The 22,222-nt window shown below is 38.9% G+C and overlaps 2 protein-coding genes across 2 annotated transcripts; both read right to left on the reverse strand.

Annotated features, from left to right (window-relative positions):
- Window positions 1-748: 748 nt before the first annotated feature.
- Window positions 749-1,240, reverse strand: LOC128732868 (uncharacterized). The gene is made up of 2 exons (XM_053826288.1): window positions 1,193-1,240; window positions 749-1,129 (listed from the first exon to the last, which is right to left on the reverse strand). The coding sequence occupies exons 1-2, from the start codon at window positions 1,206-1,208 to the stop codon at window positions 759-761; spliced, it is 387 nt and encodes a 128-aa protein (XP_053682263.1). The 5' UTR covers window positions 1,209-1,240; the 3' UTR covers window positions 749-758.
- A 5,964-nt stretch (window positions 1,241-7,204) lies between these two features.
- On the reverse strand, window positions 7,205-16,875 carry LOC128734607 (uncharacterized). The gene is made up of 9 exons (XM_053828890.1): window positions 16,558-16,875; window positions 15,872-16,495; window positions 13,983-15,748; window positions 12,956-13,927; window positions 11,570-11,739; window positions 11,407-11,488; window positions 11,098-11,343; window positions 10,545-11,033; window positions 7,205-10,487 (listed from the first exon to the last, which is right to left on the reverse strand). The coding sequence occupies exons 1-9, from the start codon at window positions 16,814-16,816 to the stop codon at window positions 9,042-9,044; spliced, it is 6,054 nt and encodes a 2,017-aa protein (XP_053684865.1). The 5' UTR covers window positions 16,817-16,875; the 3' UTR covers window positions 7,205-9,041.
- Between the last annotated feature and the right edge of the window lie 5,347 nt (window positions 16,876-22,222).

The raw sequence follows: 22,222 nt of genomic DNA on the forward strand, positions 1-22,222 counted from the left end.
ACATCCCCAACTTCATTCCGTACTCTCATGCTCAAGGTAGACTCTTGAGGTGCTATGGAAGTTTGCATTCCATTCAGCATATCGCAGCACATATCCAATTTTTCCTTCAAACCTTGGGCCAACAGTTTCACTTCAAAGGCAAAATTCATCAGCTGATCTGTTTTTTCGCAAAGTATCTTCACACTGGAGGAGAGATTGTCAACAATATTTTGGGCAACTACCAAACCCTCGCGTCTACATTCTGCGCGGCTACCTTCAGAAATTGGAAGGGACCAAAACATACCTCTCATTTCCGTTGGTGGCATTTGCGTCATCATTGAACTCTGCAGGTGAGCTGGAGATGCATGAATCCAGTTAGCCCACTGAATCCACCCGGAGTCATGACTTCGTAAATGTGAGTTTTTTTCTTTGAGATCTTGAACCAGCTCTTCGAGATTTACGTTACTTGGTGCACCGGCTCTGTCCTTTTCATTTGGTTGAAGAAGACATTTATTTACCTCCTCCCAAATCGCCACTGAGCTGACCGATTGCGAATAAGCGAATGCAAACACATTAATTATTTTATCACGCCAGTTGAGCATTATGTTTCCTTCTCCCAATTGGTCTAATTTGATCAGGGTCTTTCTTTTTTCATTTCGGAGATAAACAAATTTGTCAATGTCACGAATATCAGGCTCTTCTTTTCTGCACCAAGCAACTTTAATGCCATCAGCTTCACTGACATCTATTTCTCTGCACAGATGCGGTTCAATGAATGCTCAAATACAGTTCAGCACCTCAGGAATAGTATCGCCGAAAACTTTTTCAGGCACGTTCGTTTTTTTATTGATACATACACCTTTTTTTTGTCTCGTGTACTGCTTCACAAAAAAATTGGCGAGAAAGAAAAACTTCTTTTTATAAGCTGTTTCCATATTCAACTCAGGCTCTGGATTGTCCTGCTCGGAATCATCGTGGTAATCATCTCTAAACGTATCCGCAACGTTATCCTGTAATGAACCTTCCGAATTGCTCTGCTGTTCATTGATGGAGTGATTTTCCATACTTGGATCGTGGTCAGCAAATTCTGGCGAGAAATCTGTTAGATACTCCACAGTTTCATCATAAGAATCGTTCCTTTGGCACATCGCTATTTAATGCATAAAAATCAATTAGTTTAACTTAAAATTACACCAAATATTTGTTAGTTTACCTACGATTTCGTTCATACACTTGAGAAGCAATTAATTTGAACTCGCACAGTTAAAGTGGTTTAAGGTTTTCGCCAGCTGACAGTTGTTTGTTTTGAACGTTTAGCTCAATGCAAGGGTTGCCAAAAACTGTTAATAATTTATCAATTTTGTATGAATGTTCCGATAATGAGACAAAATCGAACCGGCAACCGTGAAAGAGCCTTTCATTTGTCTGTTCCGATTTACATCGCGGTGGATAACTTTCAGTGAAAGGCACAATAACAACCCGCTTACGAAAAAGTCGGATGCCTAGCAGAAATCGAACAGAACCAATATGGCGCCGGCTGAATTTGACATTCAGAACCGGTTCATCTTCTTCGTTTTTCGCTCTACTCTCTTTATGTCAGAACAAGTGACAAGAGATGACACGCGCTGCTCGTTGCAGTTTCCGATTCTATAGGTAAGGAAATTAGAAATTCATATCTGCAAACTTCAGTTTTTGTTCGTATAGCCACACTAAACAAATCAAACAATCTGCATCTATAACTAATCACAAAAATGTTTGTTTTGTTTAGTGTGATACATTAATAACCAGACCTTTTTTCAGAAAATTGTTTCCAGTACCGGTGTTCTTTTGTGCGCTATTTATGCGCTTTATGTGTGTGTGCTTATGATAATGTAAATAAAAAGCTAGAAAAATAAATATAAATTTGGTTTAACGTAATTTGTATGATGACATTCTATCTTTAATAATGAAAAATAATACAAAAAAGGAAAATCAGCCGAACCGGTTCCTGCACCGGTTCTGTTCGAAATGACTGGCAGAAATCGAACAGAACTCGGACAGAAAAATCAAAACAAAACCGTTAGGCGAAATTTCTGCCCGAAACGGTTGTTGCATTTCTGCTAGTTTTCACGGGTGACGGCGGCCAGAAATCCGGCAGAATGTCTGGCAGAAAAAGTTTTTCGCTGCCAGATTTTTGTTCGATTTCGGCCGGGCGCGCCTAAGCGGGAATTGGTTGCATATAGGCTCCACCTGAGAGAGATTCGCGAAGAGGAAAAATTCTAACGTCAAATGCAGCCAGTACGATCTGTCAAATGCAGCCAGTCGTTATCGTTGTCCCAAAATGGAAAAGTATTGTTAATTCTCATAAGTTTTCTGCCGGTGTTTTTGTGAAAAACACATTCGGAATTGAATTAGTCTTGTTTGTCTCAATTGTAAATTAACATTTTTGCAAAAACTGAAATGCCCGTGTGACAATTAACACCAAAATATGTTATTATAAAATGCACACTTCACACGTCCAATGAGATGTTCACGCACAAGTTTCATTTATTTGCCCGAAAATGAAAGCAAACGTAATAGGAAGAAGAAGAACAGCCAAAGCATAAGAAAAAGAAGACCGTCTCCGCGACTCTCTCTCAGGGCTCCACCTCTTGCGCTTTTTCAATCACATAACAGTTCGATAAAGGTAACTGATGCGAACTTTTACCATATTTGAATGTTTCAATTAGAGTTGCGTAACCCTTCATGCAACAAATGGTGCTGCTTGGGGATCAGCAGCTGTACATAATTTGGACACTTACAGCAAAATCAAATGCAAGTGTCCAAATTATGTACAGCTGCTGATGGGGTCCAAAATAAGTTGGTTACCCTAGATTCGTATTGATGTTTATTCTATCGGCGGTGTAGGATTGTGCGTAAGATGAAAAGAGAGGGAAGAAGAGGCGAACCAGTCGCAGGCTGAAAACCTCTCTAATATAAAATAAAAAAGAGGGAAGCATTTTTTCTTTTATCACACGTACGTTCGCAAGCAGAATTCCTGCAAGTGTGAGCAGTGTTCAAAATCTCTTTTGATGCCGGTAACGGCAATAAAGCTTGCTTAGAGCATCTAATCAGCTTTTCATAGTGCTTCAAGTAAATTTTAATTCAACATTGAGAATGCCATTTTAAAGCTGCTATGCATTGACAATGCTGAATTATATCTGGCAGCATGTAACTTGCAAATATAGAGCAGCTTTCAAGATTAATTCAGTGCTTAGCGGTTACCTGGGCACAAGAAATTTCACATTTAGACACATTTATCCATGAAGAACACTCCCAGGAACATATCTAGATAGAATTAACAAAAGGGCGAATGTCGCAAATGTAAACAAAACGAGTGAGAGTTATTTTTTGCTGGACCAGCATAGGAAAATCAACCCTCACTCGGTTTATTTATGCTTGCGACATTCGCCCTTTTGTTAATTCTATCTTCATATAACAAAATTATTGTCAATTGCAAGGAAAATTTTACCACCCAAAGTGCGATATCGCTAATAAAAGTGCTATTTTGCATTAAATCGTTTCGGTATGTTCGGCGCACTTATTGCTTGGAAGATAACGAAAAAGTGCGCTGAAGATACCGAAACGATTTAATGCAAAATAGCACTTTTATGAACGATATCGCACTTTGGATGGTACAATTTTCCTTGCAATTGACAATAATTTTTGCATTTAAATTGCCCACGGCTTCGTTTTTTTAAAAAGCATTGTTTTAGTTTTTTATTAAGGGACACTTGCGTTTATATAATGACGTTCGTGTCGTGAGTTACGTTAAGAAACAGGCACAAGACACGTAAGACGATTTCAACAGGGACGTTATTTCATCACAGTGACAACAAAAAATGTCAAAAGCTTTCGCAAACGCGGCGGACTATAGTTGATGTTGAATGAAGGTTGTCACAAACTATCAGGAAAATAAGCATGAATGTCGCGAATAATTTTTCGATAGCATGTAGTCTAAAATATTGACCTGACTTATTAAACACTAAAAATTTTTTTTTGTCATTTATACAATAACAAAAACCAAATTATTTACGTTTTCTTATGTTTTATGCCAATCTGTATCATATGCCATCAAAACCTATATATCGTTAAACAACCCAATTTAGCAATTTGAACTCTTTGAACTATCAGTATTTCATTATTGCCTCCCCACTGCACCCCTTATGCTTGACAAGCATATTTTCAATGTATTTAGTAAGTAGAGCATAATTATTATTCATATGCATATTTATTTGTATATGTGTACTTCTGGGCGGACTGTGTTTATATGTGGCACATAATAATCATAAGGATTTTCATATGGAAATTTTCCATTAGTTATGTGCGGGTTATTTTGAGTGAAGCTTTAAGTATAGGTACCAGAACCAATAATGCTAAAACCAAAGTGGAACATACAGACAATGTATGTAGTCTGACAGCCACACCACCCCTCTGGTTTTAAAAGAGAGAAAAAAGGGAGAGAGAAGCAATTTTTCTTTTGTATTCAGCCATGCGTTGACAGTTCTGCATGAGATTTTCTGAAAGTGCGAGCAGCATATAAAATAATCTCTTTCACTGCCGTCAATGGCAATTGCAATGATTTAGCGCAAGTAAGAAACAGTGCAAAATGAGCCATCAAATCATATGGAAATGATGCTTTGAACCAAGGGGTTTCTGACAGCAATGATTACTGCGCACCTTTGAAAAGAGTTTCCCAAGGAGTTTCCAACAGTAATTAATTATTATTAATAATCATAACTGCGCACTAGTGAAAAAAGCAGAGCGGTGGTGTGGTTGTCAAACTAATAGCGAATTTATAAATTAACCCGGCTCAGGTCGATTAGCACTCAGTTTTAGTCGAAGTGCTGTCAAAGAGTTCATAAATTTAAATTAACCGCATCTCGGCTTGGTTAAACTGACAGCATTCAGTTTGAAGAGTGAAGCGAAGGTTAAAACCTCTGACGAACTGACACGACACATAATAGAAGAAAATCCTTTAAAAACCATCGTCCTACACATTTTGCTTGCACACTAGCACCCTCTGTTATGCATGTTGCGGAGTAGCTTATATTTGCAGGGTTTAATGCTGTATGGTTTTTACATTTGTATGGTTTCATGCTGAAAACTCGAAGCAACAAACGCGCGCCGCGGTGTGGCCATGTTGCGAAACATGCTTTTTTGAAAAATGAGTGGTCTTTGATTGGACGATGACATTAATGCGAGTGTTTCGTCTGTTTGTCTGTGTTAAAACTGTCTAGCAGGTCTAGTATTTATTACTGTCTACGGGTTGATCTGTCAAACTGACCGTATCCTTCATAAATTTCAGGTTCGGGTTAGCACAATCCCATCAGGTTAATTTGTGAATTTGCTATTAGATTATGCGTTGTTTTTAACCTTTTTAACCATATCTTTAAGTGAAGTTTACTCAAACAATGTAAACATTTGAAGATAGAATTAACAAAAGGGCGAATGTCGCAAGCGTAAACAAACCGAGTGAGGGTTGATTTGCCTATGCTGGTCCAGCAAAAAATAACTCTCACCCGTTTTGTTTACATTTGCGACATTCGCCCTTTTGTTAATTCTATCTAGAATTTTTTAACCTTATTCGCTATGTAAGCACAAATCGATCTCTTGTACTCTCATGGAACTGCCATATGGAAAGTTTGTGAAAATTTGGTGCAAAGTTTTGTCTATCCTTTTCACTCTTTAACAAACCTGTGCACACACTTCACAAATAGAACAAACTTGGGAAGGTGGCAGCACCGTTTCGCGCACATAGCGAATACCTATTTTTTCGTCATTTTGTCATTTTTTATGTAGTGCTGGGTAGAGTGACTGTATACATATACATCTGTATATAGTCACTCTACTCTCGTGGAACTGCCATATGGAAAGTTTGAGAAGATCTGGTGCAAAGTTCTGTTTATCCTTTTCACTCTTTAACAAACCTGTGCACAGACTTCACAAATAGAACAAACTTGGGAAGGTGGCAGCACCGCTTCGCGCACATAGCCAGCCGTCTTCTGTCAGTGTCACCGTCGGTCGTGCCTTTTTTGGTTGGTGCTCTGCTGTGCCAGTATAGATCATTACACGGGAGCCCCTAACCACACTTTTTTGACAGCACTTGGTGGTTTGTTTACATGGTGTTAAAGTTTGAATTGAGTTTTCTATCTTTGTCCGGCAGATAATGATAAAAAATTATAGTTTTTATTTAAGAGAAAGCACCTTACATGCATTTTATAGCACCTGTTGCAGTAATCCTTCACGAAATTTCAAATCGAAACCGCTGGATGTGACAAAAAACATGTAAACAAACCACCAAGTGGTGTCATTTGACGGCAAAATGACGTCATCGCAAAATGATCTATTGGCCTTGCCAGCGTTGCTGATATTGTTCAGGGTTTTGCGTGAGAAAAAAAGAAAGGGAAGTATTTTTGCTTTTGTCAACACTCACGCGTTGACAGTTCGGCACGAGATTTCCTGTAAGTGCGAGCAGCCTTCGAAATCTCTTTCAACGCTGGCAAGGCCAATTCGTTTTCGTTTGCGTCGTTCGTCCTGAAAACGGAAATTTAGCAAGGAATACAGTCCAAAAATATAATAAGTTTTAATGGTTTACTCCGTTTACTCTTATAAATTTCTGTAATCCGCAAGCCAGAATTCAATTATATTTTTTTGCATTCAAAAATGTTACAAAAAGGATCAACCGTGTGGCGATTGATACGGTCTAGTCCACTCGGCCAAAGGTTTCTGTCGTCCAATACGGCTACCATAGTAAAAGTTCATCGCAGTGTTTACGCAAGACGTTATCCGACTATGGTGGTTCTCCCGAACGGTGCCACAATTAATGTAAATTACCAAGAACCTCGAAAGATTATAAAGGTTGATTTTATATGGAGAATTGATGGATTGGAACTTATTATATTTCCTTTTTGCAGCTACCACTTGATTTGAGTCTTTTGTCCGAAGTTGAGAAAAAAGCACGTTTGGAGAAAAGAAAGCCGAAACAAGTTTTGCGCGTAGAGGATGAGGTTGAGGACAATTTTAATGCAAGAAAATATATCAACTTTATTAAGAAAAAATAATGTTTAAGAAAGTAGTGTTGCGAAGGCTTAGTCAATATTATCACGTAATATATTTAATTGAAAGGATTTTATTACAAGAATACTAATTAGTTTCAAGCAAGTATCATCAAAAACATTCCTTTATTGAAATAATTCTTGCGTCTCTTGAACAATCCCTTGAATGGTAAATTAAAACCTGGATAACAATAATTTAGCAAAAAATAGCTCAAAAATTTACTTATATTTTGTTATTTAGCTAACACTAACAATTAAAGGAGTTGCTAATAATGAACCCTTGAATTGAATATCAATATTGTTTATGTTTCGTGATTTTATACATCGAAACACGCATGTTTTTTTCAAAAGCTATTAGTCTATTCCGTAATTTATATGAATATGTATGTGAGTAAATTCTAACTCTAATGACTTGGTCAGTAAGTTATTTAAAGACAATGAATAGGATCAATTAATCACGGTAACTGTAAAGCCATTTCAATTCTTTATGCAATCCTTTTAGATGAACGTTACAATATGTGCTATTCTATTTCATCAGTGGCAAAGGCAAACAGGTTATTTCAGGAGATTTTTTAAAGCTATTCTCGAAGCTTTAGTATTGAAATGACGTCGAAGAATAAGGTTCGGTGCTCGTGGCAGAGCAGTTAACTTAATATAAAAGGTGGAAGGCTCAACCGCAGTGTTTCAACTAAAAATCCTACTGTCTTACCTGACTCCTCACAAATAACGGTGTTTTTGAAATCAAATGGTAAGCCATTCGTTTATCAGGTATATGCAGCTAATATAGATATCAAACAATTTTTTTTGTAAAATATGTTTTTGTTATCGCATTTAACTTGTAAAAAGTTGCAAGAATAATAATTTAGTTCAACAAACAAATCATTGCATACTACTGTCACTTAAAATGTTATATTTATATACGTTATTTTCAGAGGTCAAAATTAAGCGGGAGACCGTCGCTCATGATTTTTCTCCGGATTTGAGCTCACACGACCAAAAAGTTATAAGCTTTATGTATCAGATATGACAGTAGGAATTATTTTGTGATAAGACATGGCTGGTAGTTAAGTCTTCCATAAACTTGAACATACAGTTCTTATGAGCCAATTATTTGGAGAAGCATATCAACCGACTATACCAAAAAAACATTTTTGTTGTACAATATACAATCTTATCGGGAATTGATTATTTCCCGCATTTTATCTATATAACGGTTTGAATGAGCTAATAACACAGCTAATAATTGTAGTTTGACTGCTTTGCAAGAGATATCTCTGGTTCATTTATCATGATGATACAAGAAACTGTTGCTCAAATAGTATGTTGTGCTTCAATTGACAAGACTATAAAATTAGTAGATATTTAAAAGTAGCATGTGATTAGATATTCTGTATTTATGAATAGAACAAGCCCTAACAACCATCTAGATTGCCAATGCCACTGACTTGTGTATTGCCTTGCTACTCCGTATCCTGCCCAAACAGTTAAAATTCAACGTTAAATGATTAAACATCAAATTGCCTATTGCTTTGCTTCAATATGACTAGAGCCTGCATAAAACAGAATCGCAACTGAAGTGTTCGTTAAGTTTTTTCTCCTTCTTGCCAAAGATACTCTTAGGATTTGAAGAATCCGCATTGCACGTTTAATAATCGAATAGCGTAAACCAATGATGTGTTAATTTCTCAGTCTTTCAATATCCTGCAAGAAAATTTACTGAAGGTACGATAACATATCAAACATGTGATGGTACTAAAGCATATAAGCAGTCTAATAATAAATAATCACTCAAATATCTACAACATTCGATTACCTGTGCGTAACACACAATATAGTATACAAATACTTTCAATAGATGAATATAAAAACAAACTAAACTTTCACACCAGTCACAAGAAATAATAACATAAAATATAACATATTTGGCTTTGATGCAGCGAAAACTAAAAATAACGTTTACCGCGAACGTTCCATCCACGATAGCAGTCATTTGTAGCGCTCAAAGTATTCGATCAATTTCTGGCACACTGTCACACTGAATTTAGTGGAAAGTGCCTTGCTAATACAGTCCGTGTTTTCCAGCTTGCGTACCACTTTCGCATTTGTCGAAAACTGTCCAGTACTACCACCGAAAGTGGCCTCGGCGAACAGATTGTTGCCATTGTTGTTAAACTTGTCTAGCAACTTTCTTTCCAGCTCTAGTGTTTCCCGATCTACATCGTTTCGCACAGCGCCGGCCATCAAATTGTTAGTATTGTTGAAATAAAGTACGAACGCCAACTGCACCAAATAGTAGTCTAAATTGCGTAAAAAGTACTCTTCAAGCATGTCCAGCGAAATGTTGTGCTTAATAAAAAACATAAATAGTTCGTAGATGAAATACTTGAAATTGGCAGTGTCCATCGGAACGATGTTGGAGTCCTTGGTGAAATATTCGAATATTTTCACTACATTTAGAGTTGTTTTAGTTACTGTTATTGGTGATGCGGACGATGAAAGTGATCCTGACAAAAGTTCTAGAATTAAATGGAAAGCTTCCACGTAGTCGTAATTCAGCACCATCATGCGTATGTGATACTCATTGCAGCGCTTAGTCATTTCAAGTATGCTGTCTTGACTGTATAATCCATGGAAGATATACATGCAAAAATGTATGAAATCATTGGTCATTAGATAACGATCGTTGAACAGGGATGAGGCATTAGAACTAGGTTCCTCGTCTGGGTCATTGTCGTCCATAGCGTAATCATCTTCATCTTCGTCTACAACAGTCAAAGAAGTCGGTGAAGTAGCATATGATACGGATTGCAGCGATGACATAGCGCTTGCGTTTTGATGTTGAATGCGGCAATCAAATGCTGTCCTTAGTTCGCCAACGAAATCCTCCATCTCAGTAACATTGCTAATATCATTCAGGCTAGAACTTATTGTCGAAATATTATTGCTTATTACCTTTTCCAGGGTGCTCTTTATCACAAAGTTACGCCTATACTTCGGCATTGCCTTTATCATTCGCATACTAATGCTGCCGTTTGCTGTGTCTGACATTTCGTCGCTTAGAGGTAGTTTAATCTCGTGGGGCAGCTCAATAAACTGTGAACTATCGGGAATTCGAACTAATCTGTTAGAAATGGGTAACCTCACTAATTTACCCGGAACACCACCACCCCGTTCTTGGTTAATTTCCTTTGCGCATTGACCCATATTATTATTTCCCCATGATTTGACGATGCCACTACTTGTCATAATAAGCGTGAAGTCAGCACCACATTCCACAAATTCAATATCGTTCGCCAATGTTTCCAATTTTGTTGGAATCAGTACTTCGTTACGGCCACCTTCACGACCCAATTGACGTTCAATATTTTTACCCCAAGTGTACAAGTAGGATCTCGCTGTTAGTATAGCAAAATGATATAGACCGCTTGAAATCTAGAAATAAACACAAAAAAGGTGTTATACAACAAGGGATTTAAATCTTGGTCTTACCTTAACAATGTCATCCGTAACTAGAGTAGTATCAACCAAATTAGGGAACAGATGCTCAGCATAATCTTCCCCAGCGTTAGCTGGCAACGATTGCTTATCGTCATTCGCTCCACTTGACTTTGAGTCTTCACTTGTATCTTCAATTTTAATCTCTGGAATTTGCATCGCAGATGGTTTTTCTTCAAGCATGTCAGGTTTAGTTGATGTGATGTCGGTTGTGTCTGATTTTTGCTCATCATTGAAAACAGAGTTTGGCTCAATAGTTTGTGTAGTTTCAACTGGTTGTTCCGTTTGACTAGTAGGTGATACGAGAGGGGATTGTTCATTTACTTTGGTTTCGGGTGCGTTCGGTGGTCCTGATGGGTTGGTGTGAGCCGAAAATCGGCTTTTGTGCGAAGGTTTGGCTCGTTTGCGGGCCTGCGTCGCCAATCGCAGAGCCTGAGGGGATGCACCCCAGGTGTATAGCTTATTATCGGTGGTTAGGACAAGCTAACGAAAAAAGTATGTCACAATGAGACTGATAAATAGATTACGATTAAATCGATAGGCTTACATTGGCAAAGAGTTTTGTATTAATTAAGCTGATTTCCTCCGAAAATTCCAAACGGCGAGGGATTAATGAAAGTACAAATGATTTTCCATTTCGTGTATCAACAGTAGTGTTAAACTTGTCTTCCTGACCCAAGCCCAACTGACCATAATGGTTGGATCCGAATACGTAGAGAACATTTTTAGTGTTACTATCTCGCTTACATAGAACCAGGGTATGCGCATGACCAAGTGATATCTGTTGAATATTCTGTAAAACAGGACAGCACAATAAACATACAGATTGATTATTACAACTCATACGACTGCTCACTTTTTTTCTAAAAAAATCCACTGCTTTTGGCTCGGGCGAGTCTCCGACAGAACCATGTCCTAGTTGTCCAAATATACCCCATCTGGAAAGTTGGAATTATGGTGTGAAATCAGTGCGGAAAACTGCGTTTTTACATTGAAAAAAAAAAAAAAAAAAAACCTACCCCCAAGTATAAAGAAGTCCATCGGCTACAACTGCATTGTGGTATTGACCGGCGCAAAAATGCGTAATGTTTTTGCCATCTAGCTTCGGTATCAACATTGGTTGAAGTGCATTAAGCACGTGACTTCCGATGCCAAGCTGCCCCAGATTGTTGGCTCCCATAGAGTAGACCTGAAAAGGCATCAAGAGAGAAGTTAGAAGAGAGAAGCACAGCGAACAAAGCTCAAGCTAGAAAGCCTCCTTGTATAAATTTCTTTAGGGGACCTTTGGAAATAACTGCTGCTCGAACTCGTTCGTTTTACAATTTTAGTTTGGTATAACCAGACTAGACGTTTTTTTTGCGACAGAGAAAAAAAACCTTCAAAAGGCTGGCCTGTAGTGTTATAGCACTGTGTGGGATTCACAATTTATGTACATTGTGCCTAACCACTAAAAAATCTTCTACTTTCTTCTTCCAATTCCCACTCCTTTGTCAGTCAGTCTATGGAAATACCTACTGAACTGCTAACAGTGTTTGCCTGTCTCAGTTTTCTACCTTCCAAAACAATGCATTCACGAATTACAGTGCCGGATGGTCACTCGACGAACCTGTCAGTCAATTTTCTTGCTCTTGACTTATATTTTAGATTTCAAAGTTTAGGTTTTTAACTGCCTGCTTTTTAAAATCAATCAAAACCTGGCTGAAGTAAATGGATTAAAACTTTGAAGCAATGTTTGCGTATGTTTTTGTATTTTCGTTTGCCGAAGTTCAAAATGAATGAATGAATGTAGGGAACAACACAAACATGAGTGCAAGCGATTTGCTCGAATCATTGGTTTCAGGTTGGCAATGCGGAGTTCATTTCATCTGTACTAGTAACAACAAAGAATGAGCAGCATATTGCATCAATTCAAGCGTATTAGGTACATAAATTGAATATGACATTTCTAAGCACCGCTTCCAAGTGCACCTATTGCGACGCAAACCGATACAGAGATGACCAGTATAACAGCCACCCTTTCACGGTCACCATCGCAGGGTTTCTGTCCACTCAGTGCTGTATAACTTGACGTCCATTCCTTCACGGCCACCCTCGCGTCGCAGAATTTCTTCTGCCTGCACACTCTTAGACTTCCATATTTCCACACCAATTTCTTTCGCCGCCATACTGATACTGACGGTATTCTAAATGCCCTCGTCTCGGCACATTTTGCTAACCATGTTATCCATGTTAAGAACAAGGCTTGCTAGGCAAAACATTCGTAAGTACTAAGACAGAATTCTTCGATTACTTTTTGGACATACTGAAAAGTGTACCTATTAAATGTAATACGATATAAACCGGGGCCCCGTGTTTGTATGCGGCTATCTCGTCAATATTAAACATGAAATTGTTATATCACTTACCCCATTATTAGTCAGTAGTAACGTGTGAAGCCTGCCGCACTGCACGGCCAATACCTCCAGATCCAGCTGTTTCAGGAAGGACACATGCGGCGGACATCCATTGGTAGACAGTGGATCACCTAGTAGCGATGTTCTGCTGAGCGCACAGTTGACCCCATTGGATCCCCACAGATACGCCACTTTATTGACAACGCAACCAGCGTGTGAAAATCCGGCTGAGATAGGTGAATATTGTCGTAATCGCATTTCAACTAGCTTTTCATCGTAGTGTACTCGTATTAGCTTGAGTGCACTGACAAAGCTTCCACTGTGGGTTTTAAGCATCTGGGCGCGAATAGACACTGCCAGAAAAGATTCTATTAAAGATTTGCAGAATAGGAGCAGATGTTTGTCCAACTCCTTGCTGGAACTATCATGATTGGACAGTTTATGCATTAGCGGTCGAAATACTGGGTGAAACGGATTAAGTTGGCGGATCAATCGCTCCAAAACGTTGATGTCAAATTTATCAATGCTTTTACGAATTAGGTCAAAATATTCCAGCGCGTACTCTTGTAGATATATTAGGCTTTCCATAAATAATTCATTTGCCAGATTATAGGCGTATGCATTAAGCTCTTGAACATTATCGCACAACTGATCCCAAATACCTATTAGACAACTGAATACGTCCAGGCAGGTTCCTCGTATCATTGCCAGTAGTACAGCCGAGGAGTACAGTTTTCCATGCGCAAGCACTATACATGCCAAACTGGTGTGATATTTACTATTCGTCACCAGAAAATTCCAAAGCGGGATATAATTTTTGTCCTGTACACATCTTTCGCATAATGTGAGAAGCATCAAGTTGGATAGATGAAACTGCGCTGTTGTTGAAATCTGAACATCCCATGAAACGTCATCATTGTCATAAGAATAATCACTACACTGAGCTCCGACGTTTATGGGTTTCAGGGAAATCTTGGCATTTAACTGAAAATATATCAATAAATTTGTGACCATCATAATTTTTGAGCGTTGTACTTACATTCATTAGCGAATCATAGACCACATTTCCGAGATGTGCTTCATCGACAAGAATCCTCATAATATCGTGCATAATAAACTGACTATTGATAATGTGCGAATTACGCAGTGCCATTGAACACAGCTTCATCAAAGCCCCATTCTCGTTGGCCATAGCTAGTTTAAGTGCTGTTTTCATTGGAGACAAACGGGCAATGTTGTAGGTCATCAAAGCTTCCGTGATTTTTCTTCGTTTGAGTAGAACATCCCCTGCATACTCCACGCAGGTTGGGAGGGACAATCCAAACGTTATGCAGAAATCTTCACAAGCGGCCCAAATCGATTTGTGAGCCAATTTCAGAAAAATATTTCTAGCTGTATCGCTAAGCTCAATCCTGTACAAGTTCTTGTCTGTCACTACAAGTGCATTGTCGAACTCGACGCGAGGGAATTCATCAACCATTACTTGGCTTTCGGTTGTTTCTAATTTTTTATCCATTCTTAGGCTTCTTTGCATTTTCAGATAGTTGGAAACAGCTGATTTTTGAAATATCGATCGTGCATCCGCTGAATCGTGTTGTGCACTTGGTTTTGATTCATCTGCTTCGTTGGATTCGCCGTTAGCTTCCAATGTTCTAACCTGATGAATATTTAAAATTGTTTCATCGGGAAACGTAAACATTGCTAACATAGCATGTTCATTAAAATCGCAATCATCGCCCATTTTCATTGCTGCCATTTGGCAACTAAGCACAGATATTGCTTTGACTGTATCGGTGTTAGTGGATTCCGTCGTCGCATCTTCGTCTTCAACTTGCGTTGGGCTATGACTGCTGCCAATGTTCTCGATACTACTCTCAGTATCACGCCGTGACTGCAATGGAATATCGTCTACTGTCGGCTGTTCTCCCGCATATGGGGACGAATTTGTACTGTCCGTTGATCTTTCCGATGCTTGGCTCAGTTCATGCATCAAATAAATAACGTTTTTCGTTAAAACAGTCGTTTTAACCCGCTTGGGAACTTTGTATATATGCAGCGGAATCAAACTTATATCCATGCTGTGAACCGACAGTGTGTCTGAATATGCATGTAGTGCACTAAGGAGATATTTTCCATCTAAATATTGTACTACGAAATAAGGACCAGCCGGAGTTGTTAAAATTTCTGGATACATTCCAGGTAATTCCATCACAGCCAAATTTGCTGCCTGGTCTTTGATTTTCTCTTTTTCTTTGGCTTTAATACGGTTCTCTGAAAGTTTCAGTTTTAGTGTTCCGATCTTTTTGGCTCCTAGATCCCTCAACGATAACAGTCTAGCTTTTGCGGCCGGAAATAGTTTAGGAAGAGCTCCCTGTTGCGTCTTGGCTTCAGCTTTACTATCATCAATTGATCCTTCTCCTTCAATTTTTTCAAAATCATCGCTCGATTGAGGTTCGGAGCCACTTGGGCTGGAACTCTTGTCTCCTTGATCTTGCGTTTCATTTGATTTAGGTAATGACAGTACTATCTGCCAATCGTCAATGGCTCCAGAGTCCGGCTTTTCTAAATCGCCAAGTGTTTTCATCATTTCCGTCTTTAACTCATTACTAGATGTTGGTGAAATATCTCCAGGAAATGTATATTTAATGGACTTTTGTTCAAGTAACAATTTCCATTGCTCGTTGGTTGATGTATTTATCATAAGACTGATGGTTTCCATTGTATTGTCTTGACAAATAACCAATTTCACTATAGATCCACGTTCGCAATTGGTATTTCCAAGAAACGGACAGTTTGGTGTCAGAGCTAAAAATATAAGAAAGTTGTATTTTTATCAGTCATCTTAAAAAACTTATGGTTGACAATAGTTTTAGGACAGCTTGTGACATTGTTTTCACTAAATCCCTAGATGATCTGTGGTTTACATACCAACAACACAAATAGACCCATCGGAGTATCCTAAAATGGCTCGCGGCTCTTCGGTTAGAGTTTTCCACCAGCTACAGCATGTTGGATATGGGCAAGAAAGCGATGCAGTTGATCCAATACTGGAACTCATTGTCCTGCTTTCACCGCTTTCCTGCGGGCTAGATTCCTTCGGTGCGACATTCTCTCTCATAGCTCCTTCTGCGAAAAAGTTTTCAATAGTTTTCATGGCAATCGGAGTCACTGAATCCGCTGGAACTTGTGCTTGATCATTGTTGCATAGTTGATTATATATGCTATGTAATGAATATACTTCGTCAATTTTGTGAGTAGTATAAATAGACTCCGATCGTTTCATGCATTGCTGTGCGGTCGTAGAACTGTTTCCCATATCCAGGCTTATGCTAGATTTGCTACTGCCATCAGAAATAATTGAAGATCTTTGAGAAGCTACTGCAGAAATATTGTGCGAGTTATTAGGGCAAGTTTGAGGGTTGGGACACTCGTGTGGTCCGATAAACGGTACAATGAATGATGTAATTTCATTCTGATTAAAAGTACCATCTTCGTATCTTGATTTGTCACAAATTGATAAAGCTGGAACTATATGTAATGTATTATCGTAGCCTAAAACACAGAAAAAAGTTTGTTAATCGAACAATTTTATTATCGAACTAGTATGTACTCACAAAAAACCAACAGCCAGCTGCCTGTGCTATCAAAGCATACATCTTGTATTGTTTTACAATTCTCTGCGAACCAACATATTAGCATAAGGTGCACCTTTCCCACACTGTCAATATATCGGAACAGGATTTGATCGTTTCGCCTAACTAAGCATATTATTTGGAAATCTCTATCGGTTTTAGTACTAGCAGATAGTTTTGCATCCACATTTGTTACCAGAGTACTCAACTTGATAATATCCCAGTCTTTGAGTGATGACATTATAGCAGCTATCAACTCCGGCCAGTCAAAATTCCACTTCTTGAGTTTTAATAAAAGAAGTATTTATAGCTTTCCTGAAAACAGAAATTTTCTGATAATGTTGGAATGAAATTTTTTGAAGGTGGTAAACAGAGCAGAATAAAGAACAATTTCAAGAGAAAGAACGACGAACAAATTATGAAACTAATATAATTGAAGAAAATAAAACTGGTCCAACTAAAACTGCCAAAAAGTAAGTTGCTAGCAATTTTTCAATTCATAATAAAATAAACTTCTTTAAATAAAAAATCATACGTACCTTCTTTCAACAGCAGCAAAAAGTTGACAGCTTTCTAGCACACAGAAAATGACAGATAATTTTACAATACCAATGCAATTTGTACACATGCGTGAAAATGGAGGATGGTATTAGTGAGTACTGAACAATGTTTACATCACACGGTGTGCTGATATCTTTCATTTTTACAATTTTATTCGCAAATTAGAAAAATTTAGGGATTATTTGAAAATGACGCTGCAAGGAATTCCAGATAGAATTATTTAACAAATGGGCGAATGTCGATATGTAAACAAACCGGGTGAAAGTTAAGGGCCAAATAGAATGCTGAGTCAACGCCTCCGTCAGCGGGGGCTAGTGGCGAACGTTGAATGAATTATATTGATGATAGTTAGTTTTAGAGTGACAACTACTGGCTTCTGGCGTTAGTGGACAATTTAATTGCAAAACTGGCAATTTTCAATGGTCCACTGCTCAGGATTGCTAATAAATTTATAAAATTTAGCAAATCAGGCAAAAAGTACAAATCCGGCTTCATATGTCGGAAATCCGGTCTTTTTGCAGGATTAACCGGCCGCCGGCTGTGCAAGTGAAAAACCGGTCGGGCCGGCCAAATACCGGCCACTTGACAACCTACAGGCACTATTTGGAGAGATTTCCATGGGTCGGTCACGTCGCAAGGTTGCCGGATGATTGTGCAGTGAAATCCGTTCTCTTCAAGAACCCCATCGGCGCCAGGAATAGAGGGGCTCAACATGCTAGATGGCTCGACCAGGTTGAAGTCAACTTGCGTGTGTCGACACGCTTAACGCACTGGCGGGGCGTAGTCAAGGATTGAGTACAGTAGGGAGGAATTTTTGATACGGTAATAGTAATAGCTAGGATTCGGTGGCAGAGTTATCAGTTGGATACGTTCGTATCTCACTGGCCGTCGGCATTCAGTGAAAATTGATGATAATTATTCTGATGAGTTTTCTGCTCCATCTGGAATTCCCCAAGGCAGCCACCTAGGACCGTTGATATTCCTTCTATATATCAGTGATGTGAATTTTAAAGCGAAAGTTCCCCGTTTATTCTTCGCCGACGATTTGAAAATCTGCTATCTTTTTGCTACCAACGGCATTGCAGCCCAACAGTGTTGTAAACACTAAAGATAAAACTTTACTTTCTTCAGCAATATTATAGATAATTACTAGCTGTACAAATGCCCCATACACCACTTTTTCCAATTCTGCTTGGTTGAGGTGCAGTAATCAAAAGAGTAAAATCGAAGCGAAAAGTGTATGCCAAGCCTGGTATCAGCGGTTGACTGAAAAGGATAACACGAATGAAAAGCTAATGATTACCTTCTTTTTCGTTTCGTGTGTTGCTTGCCACAAGAGTAAAGAGTGGCACAAATGGTTTCGAAGTGGTGAAAATAGAGGACACCGGTACAAAAAGGCATGTAATACATCCGAGAAGTGACGGATTGAAATATACGTATTTTAGTTTTTCATTTTTACAGTAGTTAGCTTTATTAAAGAAAGTTTTATAAGGGTATCATTTCCAAGAGTCAAAACCGAACATTTAGTGAAAAAAAAAATTTGACGGAAAACCTCTATTTCTTCATTTTGAGCCATGCCAACATATGCGTACGTGTATAAGGGTCCAGTCACTAATGTCACTTAGAAGCGTCTATCCAACTGGGCACAATGTTGGATGGGTACTAACAAGGGTCGGCCAATATAAAAATTTGTTAATTAGTCCATTCCGCGTTCCATCTCTGGTGGCATATAGTAACATGATTCCGTGACCTTGGGACAGTCACGGGTGGTCGAGAGCTACCAAGGGATTTGGTCACCAAATTCACTTTTATTTTTACGCTCCTCCCCCAGGATTCGGATAGCTAGCAGCTGGAAGCACTTGCAGTATGGGCTGGTCTGCCAATATGCCGTGTCCTAGGACATGTGGCACCAAATCGACGTAACGAATGGTTTGACGAGGAGTGCCAGCAGATATGGAATGAGAAGAACGCAGCGCGGGTACAAATGCTCTGTGGAGCCACCCGTCAGAATGTGGAACGATACAAACAGAACCGGAGACGGCAAACCCGGCTCTTCCAGGAGAAGAAGCGCCACCAAGAGAAGAAGGAGTGCGATCAACTCGAGTACCTATACCGCTTTCACGACACACGGACAGTGCTGTTAATATTCATCAGCATAACGTTCAAACTTCTGGATTATCAGTCTACCTTGCATTGAAAATCTGCTTGCTTTGATCAAACGTACATAATAACTATATACAGCAAGCATGAACTTCATGCACGAGAATATACAATATCAGCGCCCTGTGATATTGTAACAAACTGATATTCACGTTTGAGCAGTGAAAATCAATAAAAAAAAATTTATGTTGTTATTTAGCATCTATTGCGTTCAGCTGTTGGACATACGATTTTTCTTTTCATTTACTGCATTTAAAAATTTTTTTTCCTGAAGTGAATATCACCTTGTGGATTTGAAAATCACTTTCTCCTGTTCTATTTTCACGATATATTGAACTTGTATACTACGATGAAAATCACTGTGCAGTTGTACATACGAAACTCAGAGGCATAAAAAACAATGTATGCTAAGAAAAAAGATTTTCTGTTTTGTTTGAAATTCGGTGATAATTAAAGGCCCTGCACACGGAAGTTCTATCAGAGACTCAACGATTCTCGCAAAGGCTTTGTGCCGCGGGCCGAAATGTGCAGAGATAAAGATGCCCAGTAAACCATTTGGTTTGTATATCTCGATTGCAACTGAGATATACGAAATCATATCTGAACGAAAAAGTTATATTTCACGCCATATAAGAACATATATGTACCAAAGTGGAGGCGATATACGTGCGAAAGCTTTGACAATTATTTGTAATTCTTTTTTGCGTAGTTTTTATAACACGCAACTAAATACTCCTGAATATATGATTAAGATATAAACAAATATTGCAATCGTCTATACTGCTTTATAATTCACAGTCATGAATTGTATATGAAGGCACGCACGACTGCAAAACAACTTATTGTTCACTTCGATTTAACATACTCTAATTATTATACAATTCCAATGTGAAATTTACATGAAAACGATTTATTATGAACTTTCTATTACGATTTTGTGTTATCTGGGTGGAGGTATCCTGACTGCGGTCCGTGCGGTGATCAAAAGGTGGAAGCAGTATTACGAAGAACACCTGAATGGCGTGCAGGCGGAAGGTCATGATAGCGGAGGAAGTGACTTCATTGGTGCAGCAAGCAACGAAGATGTGCCACCCTTATCGACAAGGGAAGTTAAAGAAGCTATCCAGCGACTGAAGAACAACAAAGCACCGGGAAAGGTTGACATTGGAGCGAAACTTATTAAAATAGGCCCGGACAAATTGGTCGGCTGTCTGCATCAACTGATTGTCAAGATTTGGGATACGGAACAACTACCGGGGAGTGGAAAGACGGGGTTATTTGCCCTATCTACAAGTTAGGAGATAAGCTGGATTGTGAGAATTACCGATCGATCACCATCCTGAATGCTGCCTACAAAGTGCTGTCCCAAGTCATTTTCCATCGACTATCGCCAATAGCCAATAGATTTGTGGAAAATTATCGGGCCGGCTTCATGGAGGGTCGGTCTACAATTTTTCTAGTCCCCACGTTCCTAGAATTCTTAGTCACCACGCTTCATCTGTACATCGGTTTCAAAGCCACATATGATACTATTAACCGACAAGAGCTATGGAAAATTTTAAACGAAAACAGCTTTCCTTATCATGGCTACGATGGATGGAGTCGATCCAGCGCTCTGTGTGAATCTCGGATGGATTCTCTGACATTCGAATCTCGCAGCGTACTTCGCCAAGGAAATCCAGTCAATTTATCCGCTTTGCTGACGACGTGGATGCTGTCGGTCGAACATTTGAGGCGGTGGAAGATCAGTGGGACACCAGACTAAAACACGAAGTAGAGAAGATTTGGTCACTTGGGTCACTGGCAACAGAGGACAACAATACTAGCCGTGAGATTAAAAAGCGTATTATCGGCGGAAGTCGGGCTTGCTACGGGCTCCACAAACACTTGCGGTCGAACAATCTAAGCCCCCGTACAAAGTGCACACTGTACAAAACGCTAATTAGACCGGTTGTCCTCTACGGGCACGAAACGTGGACACTGCTGCTGGAGTTTTCGAATGGCGGGTGCTAAGAATCATCTTTGGCGGCGGGCAAGAGAATGGTGTATGGCGGTGAAAAACGAACCACGAGCTCGCGCGTCTCTAAGGCGAATTTGGTACGGAATTTGGTCAAAATAGTAAAACTAGGTAGTTCGAAACAAACACTGCTGAATTCCGCAAATCAGATGCGAAGTATTTACCAGAATACACAGTGAAATTAAAAGGAAAAGTTTCGCTTTCTTCAAGTTAAACATTGTGTCAAGCAACCAAGGACTTATTAAGCCAATTAGTCATTTATACATGCTCATTGTCAAATAACATATGTTACTCCTAGGAATATTCAGTGTTTGTAAACATATCTTCTAGTGATAACAAAAAAAGAAAAAGAAAATTACACCACGTTTCACAACACAAATTCACAACATTAAATTGTCACCTACCGTTTCTTCACCGATAGCTTCTTGAAATTGAGTACCCACCTTCTTGTACCTGCCCGAGAAATATAAATTTTCCCAATTTCTTACGCCGGTCATCTTTTTTAATGACCTATGATTTTTAATAACTGTGCCTTGCCAGAGCGCAAGGAAAAAGGCAATAAAAAGACAAAATCACACTTTTCCAGTACCGATCTGGACTGGCACAGGTTGATTTATTGATCCCACTGAGGGGCAAAGCTGGCTACATAGACTAAAGATCTCAAGCTACGAATAATAGATTTGCGGTGATGAATATAATGAAAGTTGGTTATAATTCATATTTTTTGCCCAAGCTTACAAAAAATATACGACCTTTTCGTCAGACATAAACCTCTGGAGCGCTGATAAGCGGGGGACCGGGTTTTATGGTGCTTTGTTATGCATTTTTTTATTTTATTTATTTTAGCAAACGGACACGCATCCAATTAATACGAGCTTCTGAAACACCATAAAGATTATCTTTTAGTCT

Source organism: Sabethes cyaneus, chromosome 1 (genome assembly GCF_943734655.1).
Source record: "Sabethes cyaneus chromosome 1, idSabCyanKW18_F2, whole genome shotgun sequence".
Classification (NCBI taxonomy): Eukaryota; Metazoa; Arthropoda; class Insecta; order Diptera; family Culicidae; genus Sabethes; species Sabethes cyaneus.